This window comes from Sapajus apella, unplaced genomic scaffold (assembly GCF_009761245.1).
Source record: "Sapajus apella isolate SASKATOON/1434 unplaced genomic scaffold, GSC_monkey_1.0 scaffold2, whole genome shotgun sequence".
Classification (NCBI taxonomy): Eukaryota; Metazoa; Chordata; class Mammalia; order Primates; family Cebidae; genus Sapajus; species Sapajus apella.
This window is the reverse complement of record NW_022436942.1, coordinates 24,918,772-24,937,730: the sequence shown is the minus strand read 5'-3', so window position 1 is coordinate 24,937,730 and position 18,959 is coordinate 24,918,772. Positions and strand designations below refer to the sequence as shown.

The 18,959-nt window shown below is 42.1% G+C and overlaps 1 protein-coding gene across 2 annotated transcripts in view; it reads left to right on the top strand.

Annotated features, from left to right (window-relative positions):
* SLC4A8 (solute carrier family 4 member 8) overlaps nucleotides 1-18,959 on the top strand; it is an 84,932-nt gene that overhangs the window by 8,510 nt on the left and 57,463 nt on the right. For both annotated transcript variants that reach the window (XM_032284688.1, XM_032284681.1), the window contains exons 2-3: nucleotides 5,847-5,928; nucleotides 18,263-18,409. In XM_032284688.1, coding sequence (XP_032140579.1) covers nucleotides 5,847-5,928; nucleotides 18,263-18,409 — 229 coding nt within the window. The remainder of the gene's footprint in view (nucleotides 1-5,846; nucleotides 5,929-18,262; nucleotides 18,410-18,959) is intronic.

Here is an 18,959-nt window from a genome sequence, read left to right as displayed (position 1 = left end):
TGATCAGATTCAGGGACAATTTATTTAGTAAGATTACCTCTACGGTGGTGATATCGTCTTCCATCAGGAGGCATACAATGTCTGATTGTCTATCCTTTGCAATGTAAGTGACTGCTGAAAATCAGTGTAATCCATTAGGGATTTCAAAATGGTTTTGTTCCATCATTCCCTTTTCATTTATTCTCTTCCATAATGAGAAGCTTTTCTCATCTTCTCTGTGGTACCACTGTATGGTACAATTTATCTAGGAAAGCCCAGATAAATTATTTGCCAGTTTTCAAAGTAATGAATTGGTTTATTAGTGTTATCCTCCAAATGTGACCATTAGTTAATTTTAAAAGTGACCTTGTGAGGCCAGGTGTGGTGGCTCATGCCTGTAACCCTAGCACTTTGGAAGGCTGAGGTAGGAGGATCGCTTGAGCTCAGGAGTTCGAGACCAGCCTCGGCAACATAGTGAGATGAGCCCCTCCCTACACCTCTGTTTTAAAAATAAATAAATGAATAAATAAATAAAATAAAAATGACCTTTTCAAGTGAACTCAATCAATCTTAACATTGACATGGTCAATCTGTTGTAGGTATTACCCTATTGATACTCAAATTGTCTTTTTTTTGGCAAGAGACCCCTTTAAATTGGCTGCTGAGTCCTTTGGACACAACCCTAATTTTCTTCGAGTGCTTCCTTACTATCTAACATAACAAGATGTTTTAGACGTACCTTCTACATTTCCTGACTGAGACCTGTGATTAGCCATTTCTCCAAGGGGCTCTGATTCCTTTTAGCACAAAATGGTATTTTAAGAGACTATAATCTAGGTGCTAATTAGACTCATTGCTACTGATTAATCATTTTTTTTCTAAGTCTTTGAATGGGCAGAACTAGAAAATATAAATTTGTAAATTTAAAAACATTAAAAATAAAAACACATTATATTATTATTGTTGATACTTCCAATTCAAATTTAGGACTACATGGCTCTTATTTACCTTTTGTCTTAAAACTGTATCTCCTTTCTCCTTTGCCGAAAACCCAGTCCTCAGCCATATTGGGAGTGACAGAATCAGTTCACATAGCTACTCATTTATTTTATCTCACAACATACAACAACCTCAGAATACCAACACCAACACTACAGGCAACAATAGGATAACCAAAAAGCAGTTTAAGATCTTTTAAAATTCTTCTTTGTCCTTAGAGTATATGCCACTAAGGATGTTCGGTCAGTTTTAATGTTACTTGGAATAATTTCTCTTGGAATTTATACCATCAGTTTGACCTTTGTTTTCATTTTGTTTTTGATTTTGGGGAATTACTTTAAATTTTTAAATTTTACATTATGTTCATTATTTACACAATAAGGTATATTTTTAAAAGTCTAGCTTTTATCTTTGTGTCTTCTATCTTATTCCCTCCCTCTTCTATAGGTAACTATTTAAAAAAATCTTTAGTGACTTATTTTTCTTTTATTTGTTTTATATTTATTTATTTATTGTTTGAGATGGAGTCTTGCTCTGTCATCTAGGCTGGAGTGCAGTGGAGCAATCTCGGCTCACTGCAACCTCTGCCTCCCAGGTTTAAGTGATTCTCCTGCCTCAGCCTCCCAAGTAGCTGGCATTATAGGCCTGTACCACCATACTTGGCTAATTTTTGTATTTTTAGTAGAGATAGGGGTTTCACCATGTTGACCAGGCTGATCTTGAACTTCTGACCTCAGGTGATCCGCCTGCCTTGACTTCCCACAGTGCTTGGATTATAGGTGTGAGCCACTGAGCCTGACCTATTTGTTTTAAAATGTAAGCAAACACTTATGTTCCAGCACCCTTTCTTTGATAAAAGGTAGCAAATTAAACAGTTTTCCCCACCTTGCTTTTTAATATTATATCTCGGAGATTTTTCCATGGTAGTAATAATATATAATTTTTAGTAATAATATATAATTTTAAATATTTGTATAGTATTTATATATATTTAAAATTATATATTAATAAATAAAATTTAATAAATAAAATATTCTAAGTAGACATTAGACTATTTTATTTACTTCCCTAAAAGTTTGTTTATTGAAGTTGGCCTCAAAAACTATTTGAATCTTCTCATTGGGAAAATAGATTGCCTTATGTTCAGAGTTGTCTTATTTGGGAGCATAGCTGAAAACTACAAAATAGTAACTTTGGAACAGTAAGCTGGAAATCTGAGCGGGATCTAGAAGGAAGGTAATATGGTTTGGCTATTCATCCCCACCAAATGTGTTGAAATGTAATCTCCAGTGTTGGAGATGGGGCCTATTGGGAGATATTTGGGTCATGGGGCAGATGCCTTGTAAATGTCTTGGTGCCATCTTCACAGTAATGAATGAGTTCTTGCTCTATGAGTTCACACAAGATCTGGTTGTTTAAGAGTCTGGGCCCTCCCCTCTCTTGCCATGTTATACACCGCTTCCCTTTTGCCTTCTGCCATGATTGTGAGTTTCCTGATTCTCACTCGAAGCAGATGCTAGCATCACACTTCTTGTACAGCCTGCAGAACTGTGAGCCAAGATAAACCTATTTTCTTGATAAATTACCCAGTTTCAGGTATTCTGTTATAGCAACGCAAACAGACTAATACAGAAGGCGAGGATATAGTGTGCTGGAGAGTTTGGGAAAATGGCATGTTAGGTGACTAGATGACCTGACAATATGAGCAAAGACATGAAGGTAGGAATGTACACAGTGCTCTCAGGATCAGTCAGCTTGGTTGGAGTTGCAGGTTTGAGAAGGGAAATCGATTGGCAAGGAAATCAGCCAAGAGTTTTTTTGAATTAATTCAGGGTCTTGTGATTCAGCGTATTAATAAGATAGGTATCATTATATTCATTCTTTTAAAAGGTTTTAATTTTATTCTGTAATTGACAATATTTAAGTAATATTGTACATATTCATTGGGGTGCATAGTGGTGTTTCAATATAGGTAATGTATTGTGATCAGAGTAATTAGCATGTCTATCATTTAAAACATTTATTATTTCTTTGTGTTGAGAATACTCAATATCTTCCCCCTAGCTGTTTGAAACCATATTATAGTCATCCTACAGTCGTATAGAACACTAAAACTTATTCTTCCTATATAGTTGTAATTTTTTATTCTTTAGCAAATGTCTCCCTACACTCTTTCCCCTTGCCTTCCCAGCCTCTGGGATTCTCCCTTATACTTCTTACTTCTATGAGATAAACTTTTTTTAGTTTCTACATATGACTGAGAACATGCAATGTTTAACTTTCTGTTCCTGGCTTATTTCACTTAACATAATGTCCTTCAGTTCCATCCGTGTTGCCACAAATGGCAGGATTTCATCCTTCTTATGGCTGAATAGTATTCCATTGTGTATTTATGCCATATTTTCTTTTCTTTTTTTTTTGAGATGGAGTCTTGCACTGTTGCCAGGCTGAAGTGCAGTGGCGCTATCTCGGCTCACTGCAACCTCTGCCTCCCGGGTTCAAGCGATTCTCCTGCCTCAGCCTTCCAAGTAGCTGGGATTATAGGTGCCTGCCACCATGCCCAGCTAATTTTTAAAATTTTTAGTAGAGATGGGGTTTTACCAATGTTGGCCAGGGTGGTCTTGATATCCTGATCTCGTGATCCACCTGCCTTGGCCTCCCAAAGTGCTGGGATTACAGACTTGAGCCACCACGCCTGGCCCACATTTTCTTTATCCATTCATCTGTTGTTGGACATCTAGGATGATTCCATATCTTGGCTCTTATGAATAGTGCTGTGATAAACATGGGGATGCAGATGTCTGTTTAATATAGTGATTTCCTTTCCTTTGGATAAATGCCCAATAGTGGGATTACTGGATCATATAGTAGTTCTATTTTGAGGAACCTCCACTGTTCTCCACAGTGGCTATACTAGCTTATATTCCCACCAACAGTGTATAAGCATTCGTTCTTCTTCACATCCTTGCCAGCACTTGTTCTATTTTGTCTTTTTGATAATAGCCATCCTAACTGGAGTGAGATGATGCCTCATTGTGGTTTTGCTTTGCATTTTCCTAATGATTAGTGACATTGAGCATTTTTTCATATATTTGTTGACTGTTTATCTTTTGAGAATTATGTATTCATTCTTTTAACAAAGATTTATTGAGCACCTATTATGTGAAAAGTCTGTGCTTGGTGCTGGGATACAGTGGTGAGGAAGATAGATGTAGTCCCTCCCTCAAGGAACAGAGGAGACTTTTTTTTTTTTTTTTTTTTTTTGAGATGGAGTCTTGCTCTGTTGCCCATGTTGGAGTACAGTGGTGCAATCTCAGCTCACTGCAACCTCCTCCTCCCAGGTTCAAGCGATTCTCCTGCCTCAGCCTCCTGAGCAGGGGGGACTACAGGCACACACCACCATGCCCACCTAATTTTTGTATTTTTAGTAGAGACAGGGTTTCACCACGTTGGTCAGGCCAATCTTGAACTCGTGACCTCAGGTGACCCACCTTCCTTGACCTCCCAAAGTGTTCGGATTACAGGCATGAGCCACCATGCTCAGCAGCGAAGACATTTTATTACTACCAGAATTGCAGTGTGCTCTGAAGATATGTAAATGGGGGACCTAGCTTAGTTTGGAAGTGGGGGTGGGTAATCAGAAAAGGCTTTCAAGTAAGTGTGTGGAGGCTGAGATCAGAGATGATGAATAAGTATTAGCTTCTGCTGGTGGGGGTGGGAGTGGCAGGGAGAGAATGGTAGTTCCAGGAAGAGAGAGTAGCACTAAGTAAAGAAGGTGAGTGGAGTTCCAGAACTAAAAAAAATGCCCAATACGATTTAAAGCATTGGAGAGTGTAGTGAAGAGTGGATGAGATACGAAAATTAATTTTTTAGAGAAATTGCAAAGGAAGACTTGGTAAGAAAAGGGAACTAGCTACCTGAAGGCATATGGTAGGCACTCATACATGTGGAATGGATGAATAAGTAACTTTGAAATTTCACCCGTGGGCTAAGAAATGATGGTGCCATTGGTAGGAATAAATAAATGAGCACAGGGTGTTAGTTTTGGAAGTCAAGTTAGTTTGGTTTTAGACACATGGATCTTGAGGTGTGGCATCCTAGTGGCTTATCAATGACTGAACCACAGTTTCAGACTACGGTTGAAACTGTAAGTCTCAAGTGAGGAAAACAAAGGGTAGAGAGCTCTTTCTTTGAAATTACCAGAGGAAGAAAAGGCCTAAGAATGAGTCAGAGGAGACCTGACAAGAGGAGCAGGATGGAGAATTTCAAGGACAGTGTGGCAAGCCGGCTCAAATGCTGCAAAGAGGCCAGAGAGACTAATCTATACCAAATGGGACAACCTGCTTCACAGCACTTGCAGAATGCCAGCATGTTATACAGAGGTATACATGGAGTGGGGAGGTGGAAAAGTCATGAGATTTATAGCCACAAGACCTGGGCTCATGACATCTCCTTGTAGTCCCAACTGCTCTGGAGGCTGAGGCAGGAGAATTGCTTAAACCCAGGAGTTCAAGGCTGCAGTGAGCTATGATTGTATCACTGCAATATAGCCTGGGTGACCCATTCTCTAAAAAGTGAAAAAAAAAAAAAAAAGACTTAGGCTCAGTCTTAGCTCTTTCTTTTATGACATTTATGACCCTGGGATCATTACTTAATGTCTGTGAGTCTCAGTCTGCTCATTTACAGAATGAGGAAGAGAATGGCTGTCATATTCACTTCTAAAAAGTATTGTGAAGTTCAAATGCAAAAATACATGTAAACCATTGTGTTTTCCCCCTAAGTATCTCAAAAGGATCTGGCATACACAAGGTTTGTATATTTGAATGATGTATGTGTATTACTGTGACTATTTATCTGTGTTTAAACAGAGACCAGATGAAGAAGCTGTGGTGGATCAGGGTGGGACCAGTACAATTCTCAACATTCACTATGAAAAAGAAGAGCTGGAAGGTAAGAACTGCCATGCTGTGTGATCAGGGAAATTGGTGAGAGGCAGCCTGGTGTGGGAAGACCTGGTTCTGTGTCCTAACTCTTTCTCACTAGCTGTCAGACCTTGGGGAAAATAACTCAATTTTCTTTAGCCTCACTTTTCTCATCTGGCAAGTAAAAGTAGGAATACTAATACCTGTCTTACTTTATAGGGATATCATTAGGATCTAACTGCCAACATGGGAGATAGTGCTTTGGACACTGTGAAGTCCAGTATAAATATTAACAAATAACCTGTTCTTTGAGAATGTGATGTACTCAGTTCAGTGCACTGATTCTTGACAACTGCCTGGAAATACCAATATATACAAAACTTAAAAAGAAAATAAAATACAAATAGTTTTAAAAACTCAGTTTGGCTATAAAACCCTATTTTTACCCCATTTCCAATATTTACTGTTTCTATTCTATGCCCATTTCTGCCTGGTGTTTTCATCTAAACAAGAGGGAAAACAGGAACACACCTGTGACATACTTTTGAGTTCATAATGCCAAAGTTATATAAAAGCCCAGCTGAAGTGGAAAGGAAGGAAGAGGCATTTTGGATGACCCACTCGGTCGAGTTTGCCTTGTTTCAGCTCTTCCTTTCTCTGCATCTCACCCACAGCTCTTTATATGACCATTGTGTGGTGTCCTGCTTTCCTTCTTCCCCTGGGGACTAGCTGGTGTGCTAGGAGTTGGACCCACACCTGGCCATGGTTTCCTGATTAGTGTTGATGCTCAGTTTCATTAGAGGAAGGCTCGTGTCCAGTATAGTTTTAATGAGAAGCCACATTTGGCACAAAAGCCTTTGTGAAATTTCTGCAGCATCCCCTGCAATGTTGAAGGCTATGATACAGCAACTTTCTGATGCCTGAGACAGCATGTGAAATGTTCTCTCTGTACCGCCTGTTCCCATGACAGTTTTTTTCATCAAAGTTGTACAACCTCCAGAGAAAACTTGTCCTTTTGATGGGGAGAGCGGAAGCTGTAGAGGCTGACTCAGCCTCTGGGTCTGTTACCATGAGAACTGATGTGGGTGGCTCTTTGGAGGTCAGTGGTGTTTGGGTATACCAAGGTGAAGTTTTCCAAGTTATTTTGACCAGACGGAAGAAGAGAAAATGTGAGTTTCAGCAGTTGGGAGAGAGTGGGAGAAGGAAAGGATGTGGAATGGGAGGCCAACATTTGTTGAATGCCCCTTGTGTGTTAGGCATTAGATTAGGCACCTTATACAAGTTGTCTTTTTCGTCTTCATAGCACTCCAGGCAGGTAGGTATCATTATCCCTATTTTACTCATAAGGAAACTGCTCAAGGTCATTGAGCATAATAGCAGGTGAGGCTGGGGAGAGAACCCTGCTCTATTTATTCTGTCACACAGCCTGCAAGTGAGGACAGTAACTAGCATTAACCACCCAACCTCAATATCTTGCTCCATCATATAAAATTTTTGTATGTAGCTCTTGCCTCTTCTTCTGTTATGATACTCCTGTGGTCTCTCTACCCTCTCATTGCATCTTGGGGGCACGTTGCTGTCAGTTTAGTTGTCTTGTAGCAAGCACCACTGGACCTTTGCCCTCAGCAAGAAGGTAACCATTTATGAACACTCTTGTCTACTTGGGAGTAGAATAAGAAACCTGGGCAAGCTCTCTTGAATCTTGGTATCTGGTTCCATCCATGGAGATCAGCTAAGTAATTGGCAGCAGGAGTATCTTCTCCAAATGACATCATCTGTTCTTTATGCATGCTCTACTTTGCTAAAAAAGAAAGCCGCCTATGATGACAGCCTTACTAGCGCATAGTGTGTTGGGAAATGGTCCTTTGTACATAGACTTTTTTTGAAAACTAGAATCTTATTTATGTTAACACTTTTACAAAAAGTATTAAATTCAAATGGTGGATGAACTAGAATCAGACCTCAGGCCTGATGTGTTTCTAGAGCAGCTCTAGAGAAGAGAAGAGAGAGTTGGGATTTGCTATAGTGTTGGCTATGCTGTGGGTTCCACCCAGACTCACTCTGAAGGGCCATCCTAGGACTCAGTGAGGCTGGACTCAGGGTAGTGTTATCTCTTGAAGGCATAGAATAAAGTGAGTCCCATTTTGATGTAACACAGAAGTAATTTGTGTTCAGATTCAATATGCATGCCATAATAGAAGGTTCTGTGGCTGCCAAAAAAATGTCCAGATTTTCCTTCCCATATTCCATACCTTCTGCTCAGATGACATAAACTATAAATCATTGCCTTACCCCATTTTATTTATTTATTTATTTATATTAAACAACAACCTCTAGTCCAAGAATATGAGTTTTTTGTTTGTTTTTTGATACAGTTCTACTCTGTTGCACTGGCTGGAGTTTCGTGACCCAGTCTTGGCTCACTGTAGCCTCCACCTCCCAGGCTCAATTGATCCTCCCACCTTAGCTTGCCAAGTACCTGGGGCTACAGGCACGTGCCACCATGCCTGGCTATCCTTACCCCATTTTAAGAACTATTTCTGAGACTTAGTCTGTGCACATTGTTAGAAATTTTGTAAATGTGGGTCTTTTTGGATAAATTAATTCTATCAGTAAGAGACGGTGCATTAAGCTGCAGGTTCCAGCCCGGCAGGGTCTAGTGGGTGTTCTTTTGTGTGCCGAGATGATAGATCTTAGAAAAGAAAGACACAAGAACACAGAGATAAGAAAAGAATTCGGCTGGGCTCAGGGGGCCACTGTAACGAAGGGGTGGAGTCCAACAGTGGCCCAGAATGCCTGGAAGCACTGATATTTATTGTATACAGGCAGGGGGGCAGAGCCAGGAGAGTAACTCATCTGACACGATCCTTAGGGGTCAAGCAAATCACATTCTCACAATACGGGGGGCCACGTGGGTACAGTTTAGGGATCACGTGGGTATAGTACAGTGGGTCACATGGGTACAGTACAGAGGGCCCCTCTCTTTCAGGTAGCTGCTGCAAGGAGTGGAGGCATATATGTCAGTATCTTTCTATGCGCTTATCAGAGAGATCAAAGGCTTCTAGGATTCCTCTATTCTTAATTCTCACAGCCTCTAAGAATTTACAAGGGAGCATCAGATGCGAAAATGGAACATGAAAGTGGACAAGGATGGTGACCATCGGAGCATAGCACCGCGGAGAGGTGTTAAAACCCTTGGATGTCTGTGGGCTGGCCTGGCTAGTGTCAGACCTTCCTCAAGAGCCGGCAGAGTAGAGCTTTCTCTAAAACTCCGCAGTGAAAGGGAAACTCCCCCTACTCCCCCTTACGGCCTGCTAAGCAGCAGGCGCCTCCCCAGACGCTGGCATTACCGCAAGGCCTGCCTGCTAAGGAACACGCACCTTCTCAGGTGCCGGCATTACCGCAAGGCATTTGCTCTCACCTCCTGATCACTTCTCACAAGGTCCCTTCAGTTCCGAATTATATTTCACTGGATTATGTCTATACTATAAGACTGAAATATTCCTACACTAAAGCAAAGATTAATAGACAATAGTGATGTAATAAGATTAATTAAATAATTGATTATGTGATTGAATCTAATTGGTGTCATTGCTATAACTAAGTAATCAGTAAATATGTTTGGTATTATTGCTACGTTTAAGTAATCAGTTATTTATTATACTGTGACAGATTGTGCCTTCAGTCTCTTGCCATGGCACCTGGGCAACTTTCCCACATTATTATGTTGCTTTTTTTTAATATGTGGGAAGAGTCAAAAGCAAACATTAGAACTTGAGTTTAGAAGCACTGATGTGCTTCAGTGGAGTTTCCTAGTCCCAGGGGAACAAGGGGCAGTTGCTTTAGTTAGAGGAATGGCTTCTTACATTTTTTCTGGCAGATCATTATTCCTGATTAACCACTGGATTAATGAACTGTGGAGTAAGTTTAAGGCCTTCTAATACGTTTTTAACAGAGGTAAGAGCCATTTAGTCATATTTATAACTTTTAAAAAGGCTTACATCTGCTCTACATGTGAGATTCACCCCCGCAGTTATTGACTTTGAGTTAACCTGTAAGCCCAGAGGAGCAGAGCACCCTGTTGTATGGGCTAATGAGCTCTGTGTGGGTGCTGGGTAAACAATGTGCATGTACTGCATTGTACCTTGGTAGCCCAATCTCTATCAGCAGGGTAGGTCACACCTAGGGTTCCTGTCCTGCTTCACATGACTCATAGCCAGTTCACTAAAGATTGCTCTCTGCATATGAATATATACTTATTTTTAAAAATATACACTAAAATTACATCTTTCCCACAATTTTTACTAAATTAGAATACTTTATTTGCACACAGATAGTTCCAAAAGACTAAGTTTGACCTTTTTTTGAAAAAAGAATGGGGAATTAGGTGAGAAGAAATGGGATTTGGGTGAGTACAAGAGGCAGGCAAAGAGCGGTTTAATGGCCAAGAAAGTGACCACAGAATTAGTTTAATGAAGTCACTGAATGGCCAGAATCCAGTTAGTTGGACTGGATTTTATTGGTGCTATCTTCATTTCCTAGTGTCTGTTTGTCATATTTTCTGCCAATTTTTACTCAGAAAATTCAAATCCTTGCTTCAGAATCCCAGGACTAGAAACTGATACCTGATTTTCTGACAGCCACTTGGTCCTTCTTAGCTCTGACCCCCTGCTGAACTTGATGTCATTTCTGCCTATCTCTGATATTTTTAAAAGGCAGGCATTGTGACTGGCTAATGTTTGTGAAAACTGATTGTACTAAAGTAAGCTTTACCTTACTTCCTACAGAACCATCAAAGGCATCTATAGGATGGATGTCTTCCCCATTATGCCTCAAATCTACCTAGTAGGAATTTAGATATCAAGCAAAACCGTATATTATTCACTCAGCAAACATTTACTAAGCCTCTTCTGGGGTCCCTTTGTGCAGTAATAAGTCAGGGCAGTGAGAACAATTGAATCGTCATGTCTTCTGAAGAATGACCTAGCCTGAAACTTTCATAGGACTCGAACATTAGAACTTGGACTAGCCATCATCTGGACAAGCTCAAGAAGCCATTTGGTCTGTCCTCCTTGTTTTACTTTAACAGTGACAGTGAGTAATTTAAACCAATAAGATGAAATCTAATAATGCAGTTTCTAATAGCCAATCACTGCCTCCTTAATTTCTCCTTTAAAATTAAATAATACTAGCAGTATACCAGCAGCGGCCCAGTGGAAGTATTTGGAATGGGCTCAAGGAGCAAGGAGAAGTAGAGGTTCTAGCCTGGCCAGTAATCCTTTGTGGGCTTTTTAGGGAAGAAGAAACCCATGGTTGGGATGGCTCTATTGAACTGAAAGTCACTTCTCACTGAGGCTGTTCTTAACCCAAATCCAGCTCTGTCTAGATGTACTAGATTTTACAACACCTATGTCATCATTTTAGAGGCCAATCAAAGTGGTTGTTTAGTTTTCAATTTTGTTTTGAGACAGGGTCTCACTCTGTCACCCAGACTGAGTGTAGTGGTAAGATCAAGGCTCACTGCAGCCTCAACCTCCTGGGCTCAAGTGATCCTCCCACCTCAGCCTCCCGAGTAGCTGAGACTACAGGCATGCACTACCATGCCTGGCCAATTTTTTATTTTTTGTAGAGTTGGAGTCTTGCTATGTTACTCAGGCTGGCCTCGAACTACTGAATGCAAGTGATCTTCCTTCCTTAGCCTCCCAGAGTGTTGAGATTATAGGTGTGGGTCGCTGTGTCTGGCCAGATGTGGTTGTTCAGGATGAAATTATGCTTTTCACAGCCCATAGATTCTTCATGACCTGCCCCTGCCTGTTTTTCTGTCCTTGTCCATCTTCTTTCCTTCCCTTTTCTGCCTTGCTCTGGCCCTACCAGCTATTCTTTTGCCTTAGAACCAGCTCTGCACATTCCTACCTTACGACTTGTGCACTTGATCTTTCCCCTTCTTGGAATACTCTTCTCCCAGGTCTTCTTATGTTCTTTCCTTATCACTCAGATGTCCCCTCTAATCATCTTAAAGTCTCACTTCTCCATCCTACCTCTTGCCCTAGACACTCTAGCATTTTACCTTATTTGGTTCATAGTAATAATGATATTTAAATGATATTTTTTTGTTTTCATATCTGTCCTCCCCAACAAGAATATGTGTCCTGAAGACTTTGTGCTGTTCAATTTTGTATCCCCAGCCCTTGGGACAGGATCTGGCACAATTAGGTGACTCTAGTCTGCTCCCAATGCCACCTGGGTTGGTTTCAGTGTTACAAGGATTTCGTTAACATACTGTAATGGAACATAATGAGTTAACAAATAGTATTTTATTAAGATGGTATTCAGTTTAGCCTTTTCATGCTTTATGCTCTTTATAGTTTATACTAATAATGTCAGGGTCTGGAATCCCACGTCTTAGCAGAACCTCCTCTGGCTCTATGTTTTTGTTTCTATGAATTTGCAAGATGACTGTAGGGTCCAGCCGTCTGGTGCGGAGACAAGAAATTATAGAAATAAAAGACACAAGACACAGAGATAGAGAAAAGAGAGTTTGGGCCCAGGGGTCTATTGCTACTCAAATCGCGGAGACCAGCAGTGGCCCCCAATGCCTGGACGCTCTCACTTTTATTGAGTTGCAAATCTGGGGGCAGAGTAGGTAGGGCATGGCCTTGGTGGTCGGTGACTGGGGGCAGCATAGAAAGGGTGTGGCAGTGATAGGGTCAAGTACATCACGTGTCATTCAGGTAGGGACTCAGGAATTTCTGGCACCCGAAGTGAGGTAAGGAACATAATGCATCAGCACCTTTTCCATACTTATCAAGAAAGAACTAAAACATTTAAGATTTATATTACTATTGCTGATTATCTTTTCTAAGACAAAAGGAACCAAATACAGAAGTAGAACATAAGAGTAGACATGGAACATGACCACTGAAGCACAGCATCACATAGAGACATTTAAGCCCCTGGATGTCTGTGGGTCTACCTGACAGTCGTCAGGCCTTACCATAAGAGCTTGGAGAAGCGGAGCTTTCTCCAAACTTCCCAAGGAAGGAGATGTCTCGGCCTTTTTGGACATCTCCTTCCCTAGCTGGCTAAACAGTGGGCGCTTTCACAGTGCTGGCACTGCCGCACATCTGAGGCACCCTCCAGCAGCCCTTATGTGGGCATGACAGAGGGCTTAGAGCATCTTGCCTTAGTGTCATTAATTTCATAATGTCACCCCAGGTTCACACTTCTGACCTGAGAGGCATTAGTAAAAGAATTAAGATCACCTATGAATAACCAAGATCACATATGAATAGCTAATAACTACTACAGTTATATTTCTAGTTACTTTCTTCTTCATTATTTATATGGAAATAGGCTGAGGCCTTTTGCTCCAGCCTTGGTGCTTATGGAATCTCCTCTCTACATATGACTACATTATGTTCAGGGATCTGCCTGTTAAAAATGACCTGAGATATACACGAGGCAACAGAGGACTCTCCTGAGACAGGAAGGTAAGAAGTGCGATTCCACCAGATGCTAAACATTTTATCCTCCTGCCTCTCATCTGCTAGAGATTCTAGCAGATCTCTGATCATCTTCTCCTCTAATCCTCACTGTTTCTTTTTTATTTTGCTTTATTACTTTGGAATTTGGAAAACAGGGAGAGCAAATAAAAGGAGAGACAAATAGAGAAAGAGGTGTTAGAGTGGTACCCAAGGCACTTTAACCTGATTTGGAAGTGGAGAGCACTGTCAAGGAAGTTGAGTGCAGCCTTAGGAAACCCCATTACTGGGAAAAGAAGAAGATAAAAGAGTTGGCAACTCTTCCCATAAAGTCTCCTTCTCAGGGAAGTCTTTCTGATGAAGCTCTCCATTCTCAGGTCAGTTAGGACTTTATCAATCTTCCCATCCCATGGTGAGTACTTTATTTACCCTAAACACGTTCACTTTGGTTACATGTTCCTTTTGTGGCCTCTTTCAGGTCGCAGTCAGAGGCCCTCTTAGGTCAAATTATGTACTCCTGAGGAGGTCCTAAGGGCTTATGCTCCGCAGGGAGATACTTAAGAGATATTCTATTTGCTGAACATTTGTGGAACAATGACCATGTATGAAACATTGTGCTTCATTATATAGGCATTCTGAGAGAAAGGTCTAACCTGGGACACTGAGGAGCTTGCAAGTGAAGAGTAGAGAATAAGAGAGATAGCTGCTTAACTTTAATGCAAAGCAGAAATAAGTACATGAGAAAAACGCTAACCAAGGGTGCTGGGAATCTATCTATCTATCTATCTATCTATCTATCTATCCATCCATCTATTTGTCTATCTGGAGATAGGGTCTCATTCTGTTGCCCAGATTGGAGTGCAGTGGTGTGATCATAACTCACTACAGCTTTGAACTCCTGGACTCAAGTGATCTTACTACCTCAGCCTTCCAAATAGCTAGGACTGTTGGTGCATGTCACCACACCTGGCTAATTTTTTTTTTTTTGAACCGTTTGTGGAGATGAGGTCTCACTAAGTTCCCCAGGCTAGTCTCAAACTCCTGGCCTTAAACAGCCTTCCTGCCTTGGCCTCCCAAAGTGTTAGGATTATAGACATGAGCCACTGTGCCTGGACTGGCACTGGGAATTTAAAGGAATGAGGCAGCACATCTGATGGGGGAGATCAGAAATAATACCAAGAAGGAAGATGCATTTGCAGTGCATCTTGAATAAGTGAGCCAAGTCAGTGTCCAGAAATCACTGGCACATTTGTGGAATAGCGGTTTGGTTCTGATAGAGAAAAGAGTATGAGGTGATGGTGGGTACAGCAGCCAAGGCCATGAAGAGGAGATGGAGTCAAAACCAGGCCATTCGGTTGCTGGGGTACATGACAGGTACACATCTCTAGATTCCGCCCCCCCGCAAATGTTGATTTTCTGTGAGCATGTAGGAGTTCCACTTTTTCTCTTGAGCTTGTTACTTAGTTATTGAGAGGTCTTTCATTTTATTTTCCCACTGAATATATAATTTGTACTAAAAGAAGAAAAGACTGAAAATGAGGTTGAGTACTGAGCTTGAAGGTCCTGAATTCATATGGGTGAGCCATGATAAGAGCTGTAACTAGGAGGATTTGTTTGCAGGGTTAATTTAGTGTGAGAGACAGGAAGGAACCCCTGCTTTGTCCAAGTGGGTGGTTTAATGGCCTTAATCTATAGAATGTACAGTGATGGAGAAAGAAAGTGGCGTTGAAAATCTAAGGTAACACTCAGGTTTCAAGCCTAGGAAGTTGAGAGAATGGCAAGGCCGTGAATAGAAACACGGAATGAGTATAAGACTGATTTGAGATGGAGGATGGTGACTTTGCTTTGTGACATGTTTAATCACTGTAGATAGAGATTTGAAGGTCATTTGTAAAAGTGAACTTTGAAAATAGAAGCGTGTTTAGCACTAAAAAGAGAGAAGAAAAGGGCCAAGGACAGAAATCTGAGGAGCCATCCTTTGATGGCTTGTTGGGGGATGGAGCAGCATAGTCAGAGTAATGAAAGTGAACCAGGGGAGGGCAGTGGCACCACAGCTCAGGGAGCCCAGAGCATCCAAGTGGTTTGGATACTGCCTGCAACATGGTGGGCTCTCAAGAAAGTCTTTTGAACTAAGCTGAGAGAGATGTAAGATGATAGAGATTTGGTGAATGAGTGATGTGGTATCCCTACTGAGGGAAGCTTCAGCAGAGACTGGGGTCAGAAGCCATATGCAGAGGCTGTGGAACAAGTAAGTGGTAAGGAAAGGGAGTTAGGGTGTGACTGTTTTTGGAAATGGTTTGATAGAGAAGGAAAGAGGACATGGGAGAGTAGCACTGCTTGGGAAGGTTTCTTTTTAAGAAGTCAGGAAAAACCTGTGGCAGGGATGGATGGAAAGGAGAGACCGAGGATAACAGAAGCAACAGGACCCCAGGAGGGCGAGAAGCAATGGGATAGAGTCATACTCATTAACATACTCAGCTTGGCAGAGGAGAGCAAGCCAGACTGAGGAAGAGAAGAACTTCCATCTCTTCTCAGTAAAACCTGAAGTGAGGGCTGGGTACAGTGGTTCATACCTGTAATCCCAGTACTTTGAGAGGCTGAGGCCAGAGGATCGTTTGCGCTTGGGAGTTTGAAATGAGCCAGGTCAACATGTCAGGAACTTGTCTCTACTAAAAATCAGGCAGATTTCCAGGGTGTGTTGGTGCATGCTTGAGGTCTCAGCTATACAGGAAGATCACATGAACCTGAGAGTTTGAGGCTACAGTGAATGGTGATCACACCACTGCACTCTAGCCTGGGCGACAGAGCGAGACTCTGTCTAAAAAACAAAGGAAAAAAAAAAGAACATTTAAAAACTGATGGAATGTCACCTGTTCTCAGCAGGAAGGAATGTAGATAAGGTTGTGGATTTGAAGACAGTGGGTAAGGATTAGAACAGCTCCTTTGGTGGAAGATGTGGGGACTGGGTCTGAGATCTAGAGTGCTGAGCAGCAGTAACCAGGCAGAAATGGGAGAAGACTAAGGCACGGTACACTGGGCATGGGAGCATCAGCAGCCCCAAAGCTACTGATTCTGGGCTCCAGGTTTGGCAGGAAGGCAAGGGGAAGCCAGGTAGAGGTGACAGAGACCTGGAAATCAGGATCAAAACCAAAGCAGGTTTATAGAAGGAATGAGGCTGGATGTGGTGGCTCATGCCTGTGAACCCAGCACTTTGGGAGGTGGAGACAGTAGGATTGCTTGGGGTAAGAAATTTGAGATTAGCTTGGGCAATATGGCAAGACCCCATCTCTACAAAAAATTTTAAAAATTAGCTGGGTGTGGTGGTGCACACCTGTATTCCTGGCTACTTGGGAGACTGAGGTGGGAGGATTGCTTGAACCCAGGAGTTCGAGGTTGCAGTGAGATATGACCATGCTACTGCCCTCTACCCTGGGCGACAGAGTGAGATACTATCTCAAGAATAAAAAGAAGGAATAGGAGTGGAGAAACTAGGGAGGAAACACTATTGGGTCACTTATTTTCTCATGTTACCCTCTCTTTGTACAATATTTAATGTCTTTTTTTAACCCTAACCCCACCCTTCTCATGACTTACAATTAGTTTCTTTTAGTATTATTCTAGATTGTATATTCTACAATGCAGAAAATAAAATAATGGAAGGTGATCCTAGGATGAATACATCCAAGGCTGTTACAGCTTATTCTAGGCATTGTGTTAAGCATTTTGCATGCAAAACCTTATTTACTACTTATGAAAACTCCAATTAAATAACAAACTTTAAATATTTCTTCTTAAAGATGAATCACAGAGAGATTAAATTGTTCAAGGTCACATGGCTAGGGAATGATGGAATTGAGTTTTGGACACAGGTAGGCTGATTTGAGCCTTACCTGTGCTCTTAACCACTTTTCTGCCTCCCTGCCAAGACCTGCCACACTTGTAAGCAACTGTGTCAGCTTTTTAAAAAATCACTCAATCCCAGCACTTTGGGAGGCTGACTGATCACCAGGTCAGGAGTTCAAGACCAGCTTGGCCAACATGGTAAAACCCCATCTCTGCTAAAAATATAAAAATACACAAGTATGCATGGTGGTGCATACTTGTAGTCCCAGGTACTTGGGAGGCCGAGGCAGGAGAATCGCTTGAACCTGGGTGGTGGAGGTTTCAGTGAGCTGAGGTCACACCACTACACTCCAGCTTGGACAGCAGAATAAGACTTCGTCTCGAAACAAAAGAAAATCACTCAAATTGTCATTGTCATAACAATAACTAACATCTGAATCAGCCTTTACAATTTGCAAAGCACATTGTTTCTTTCAGTCTTCGCAAGATCTCTGTGAAGTTTGCAGGCATGTGCAGCATAAAGAAAGAGACCCTCAACTCCAAAATCTTTTTTTTTTTTTGAGACGGAGTTTCGCTCTTGTTACCCAGGCTGGAGTGCAATGGCGCGATCTCGGCTCACCGCAACCTCCGCCTCCTGGGTTCAGGCAATTCTCCTGCCTCAGCCTCCTGAGTAGCTGGGATTACAGGCATGCGCCACCATGCCCAGCTAATTTTTTGTAGTTTTTAGTAGAGACGGGGTTTCACCGTGTTGACCAGGATGGTCTCGATCTCTTGACCTCGTGATCCACCCGCCTCGGCCTCCCAAAGTGCTGGGATTACAGGCTTGAGCCACCGCGCCCGGCCTAACTCCAAAATCTCTATATCTTTACTGCTGGAAGTCTTTGAAGTTTTGTTATTTCAGAGTTGTGACCAGGCCAAAGAACTGTGATATCAGAGTTGTGACCAGGCCAAAGAACTGTGATATTTCTTCTTAACTATGCTAGGATTTTTTTTTTCTACTAAAGGAGTTCTCTCCACAGACCTTCTACTTCTTTCCAGGTCATAGAACTCTGTATGTGGGAGTTCGGATGCCGCTGGGCAGGCAGAGTCATCGGCACCACCGCACTCATGGCCAGAAGCACCGGAGGCGAGGGCGGGGTAAAGGAGCCAGCCAGGGGGAGGAAGGCCTGGAAGCCCTGGCCCATGGTAATGGCCTTCCGAGACTGGGAGATGAAGGGCGGGAGATGAAGGGCGGGTTTCCATCGCCCGGAGGCATGGGGAGTCTGAGGGAACATGTGACTGACATTAGCAGCTGGTCTTGATTCTCCAGCCCTTTGTAGGATTTTCAGAGCTGCTTCCAAGAAGAAATGCCTCTTAAAAGTCAAAAATATTAAGGCCGGGCGCGGTGGCTCAAGCCTGTAATCCCAGCACTTTGGGAGGCCGAGGCAGGTGGATCACGAGGTCAAGAGATCGAGACCATCCTGGTCAACATGGTGAAACCCCGTCTCTACTAAAAATACAAAAAATTAGCTGGGCATGGTGGTGCGTGCCTGTAATCCCAGCTACTCAGGAGGCTGAGGCAGGAGAATTGCCTGAACCCAGGAGGCGGAGGTTGCGGTGAGCTGAGATCGCCCCATTGCACTCCAGCCTGGGTAACATGAGTGAAACTCCCTCTCAATCCTAAAAAACAAAAAAAAAAAGTCAAAAATATTTTCATGAAAACTTCACAGTTCTGACCCCCCTAAAATCAATATCA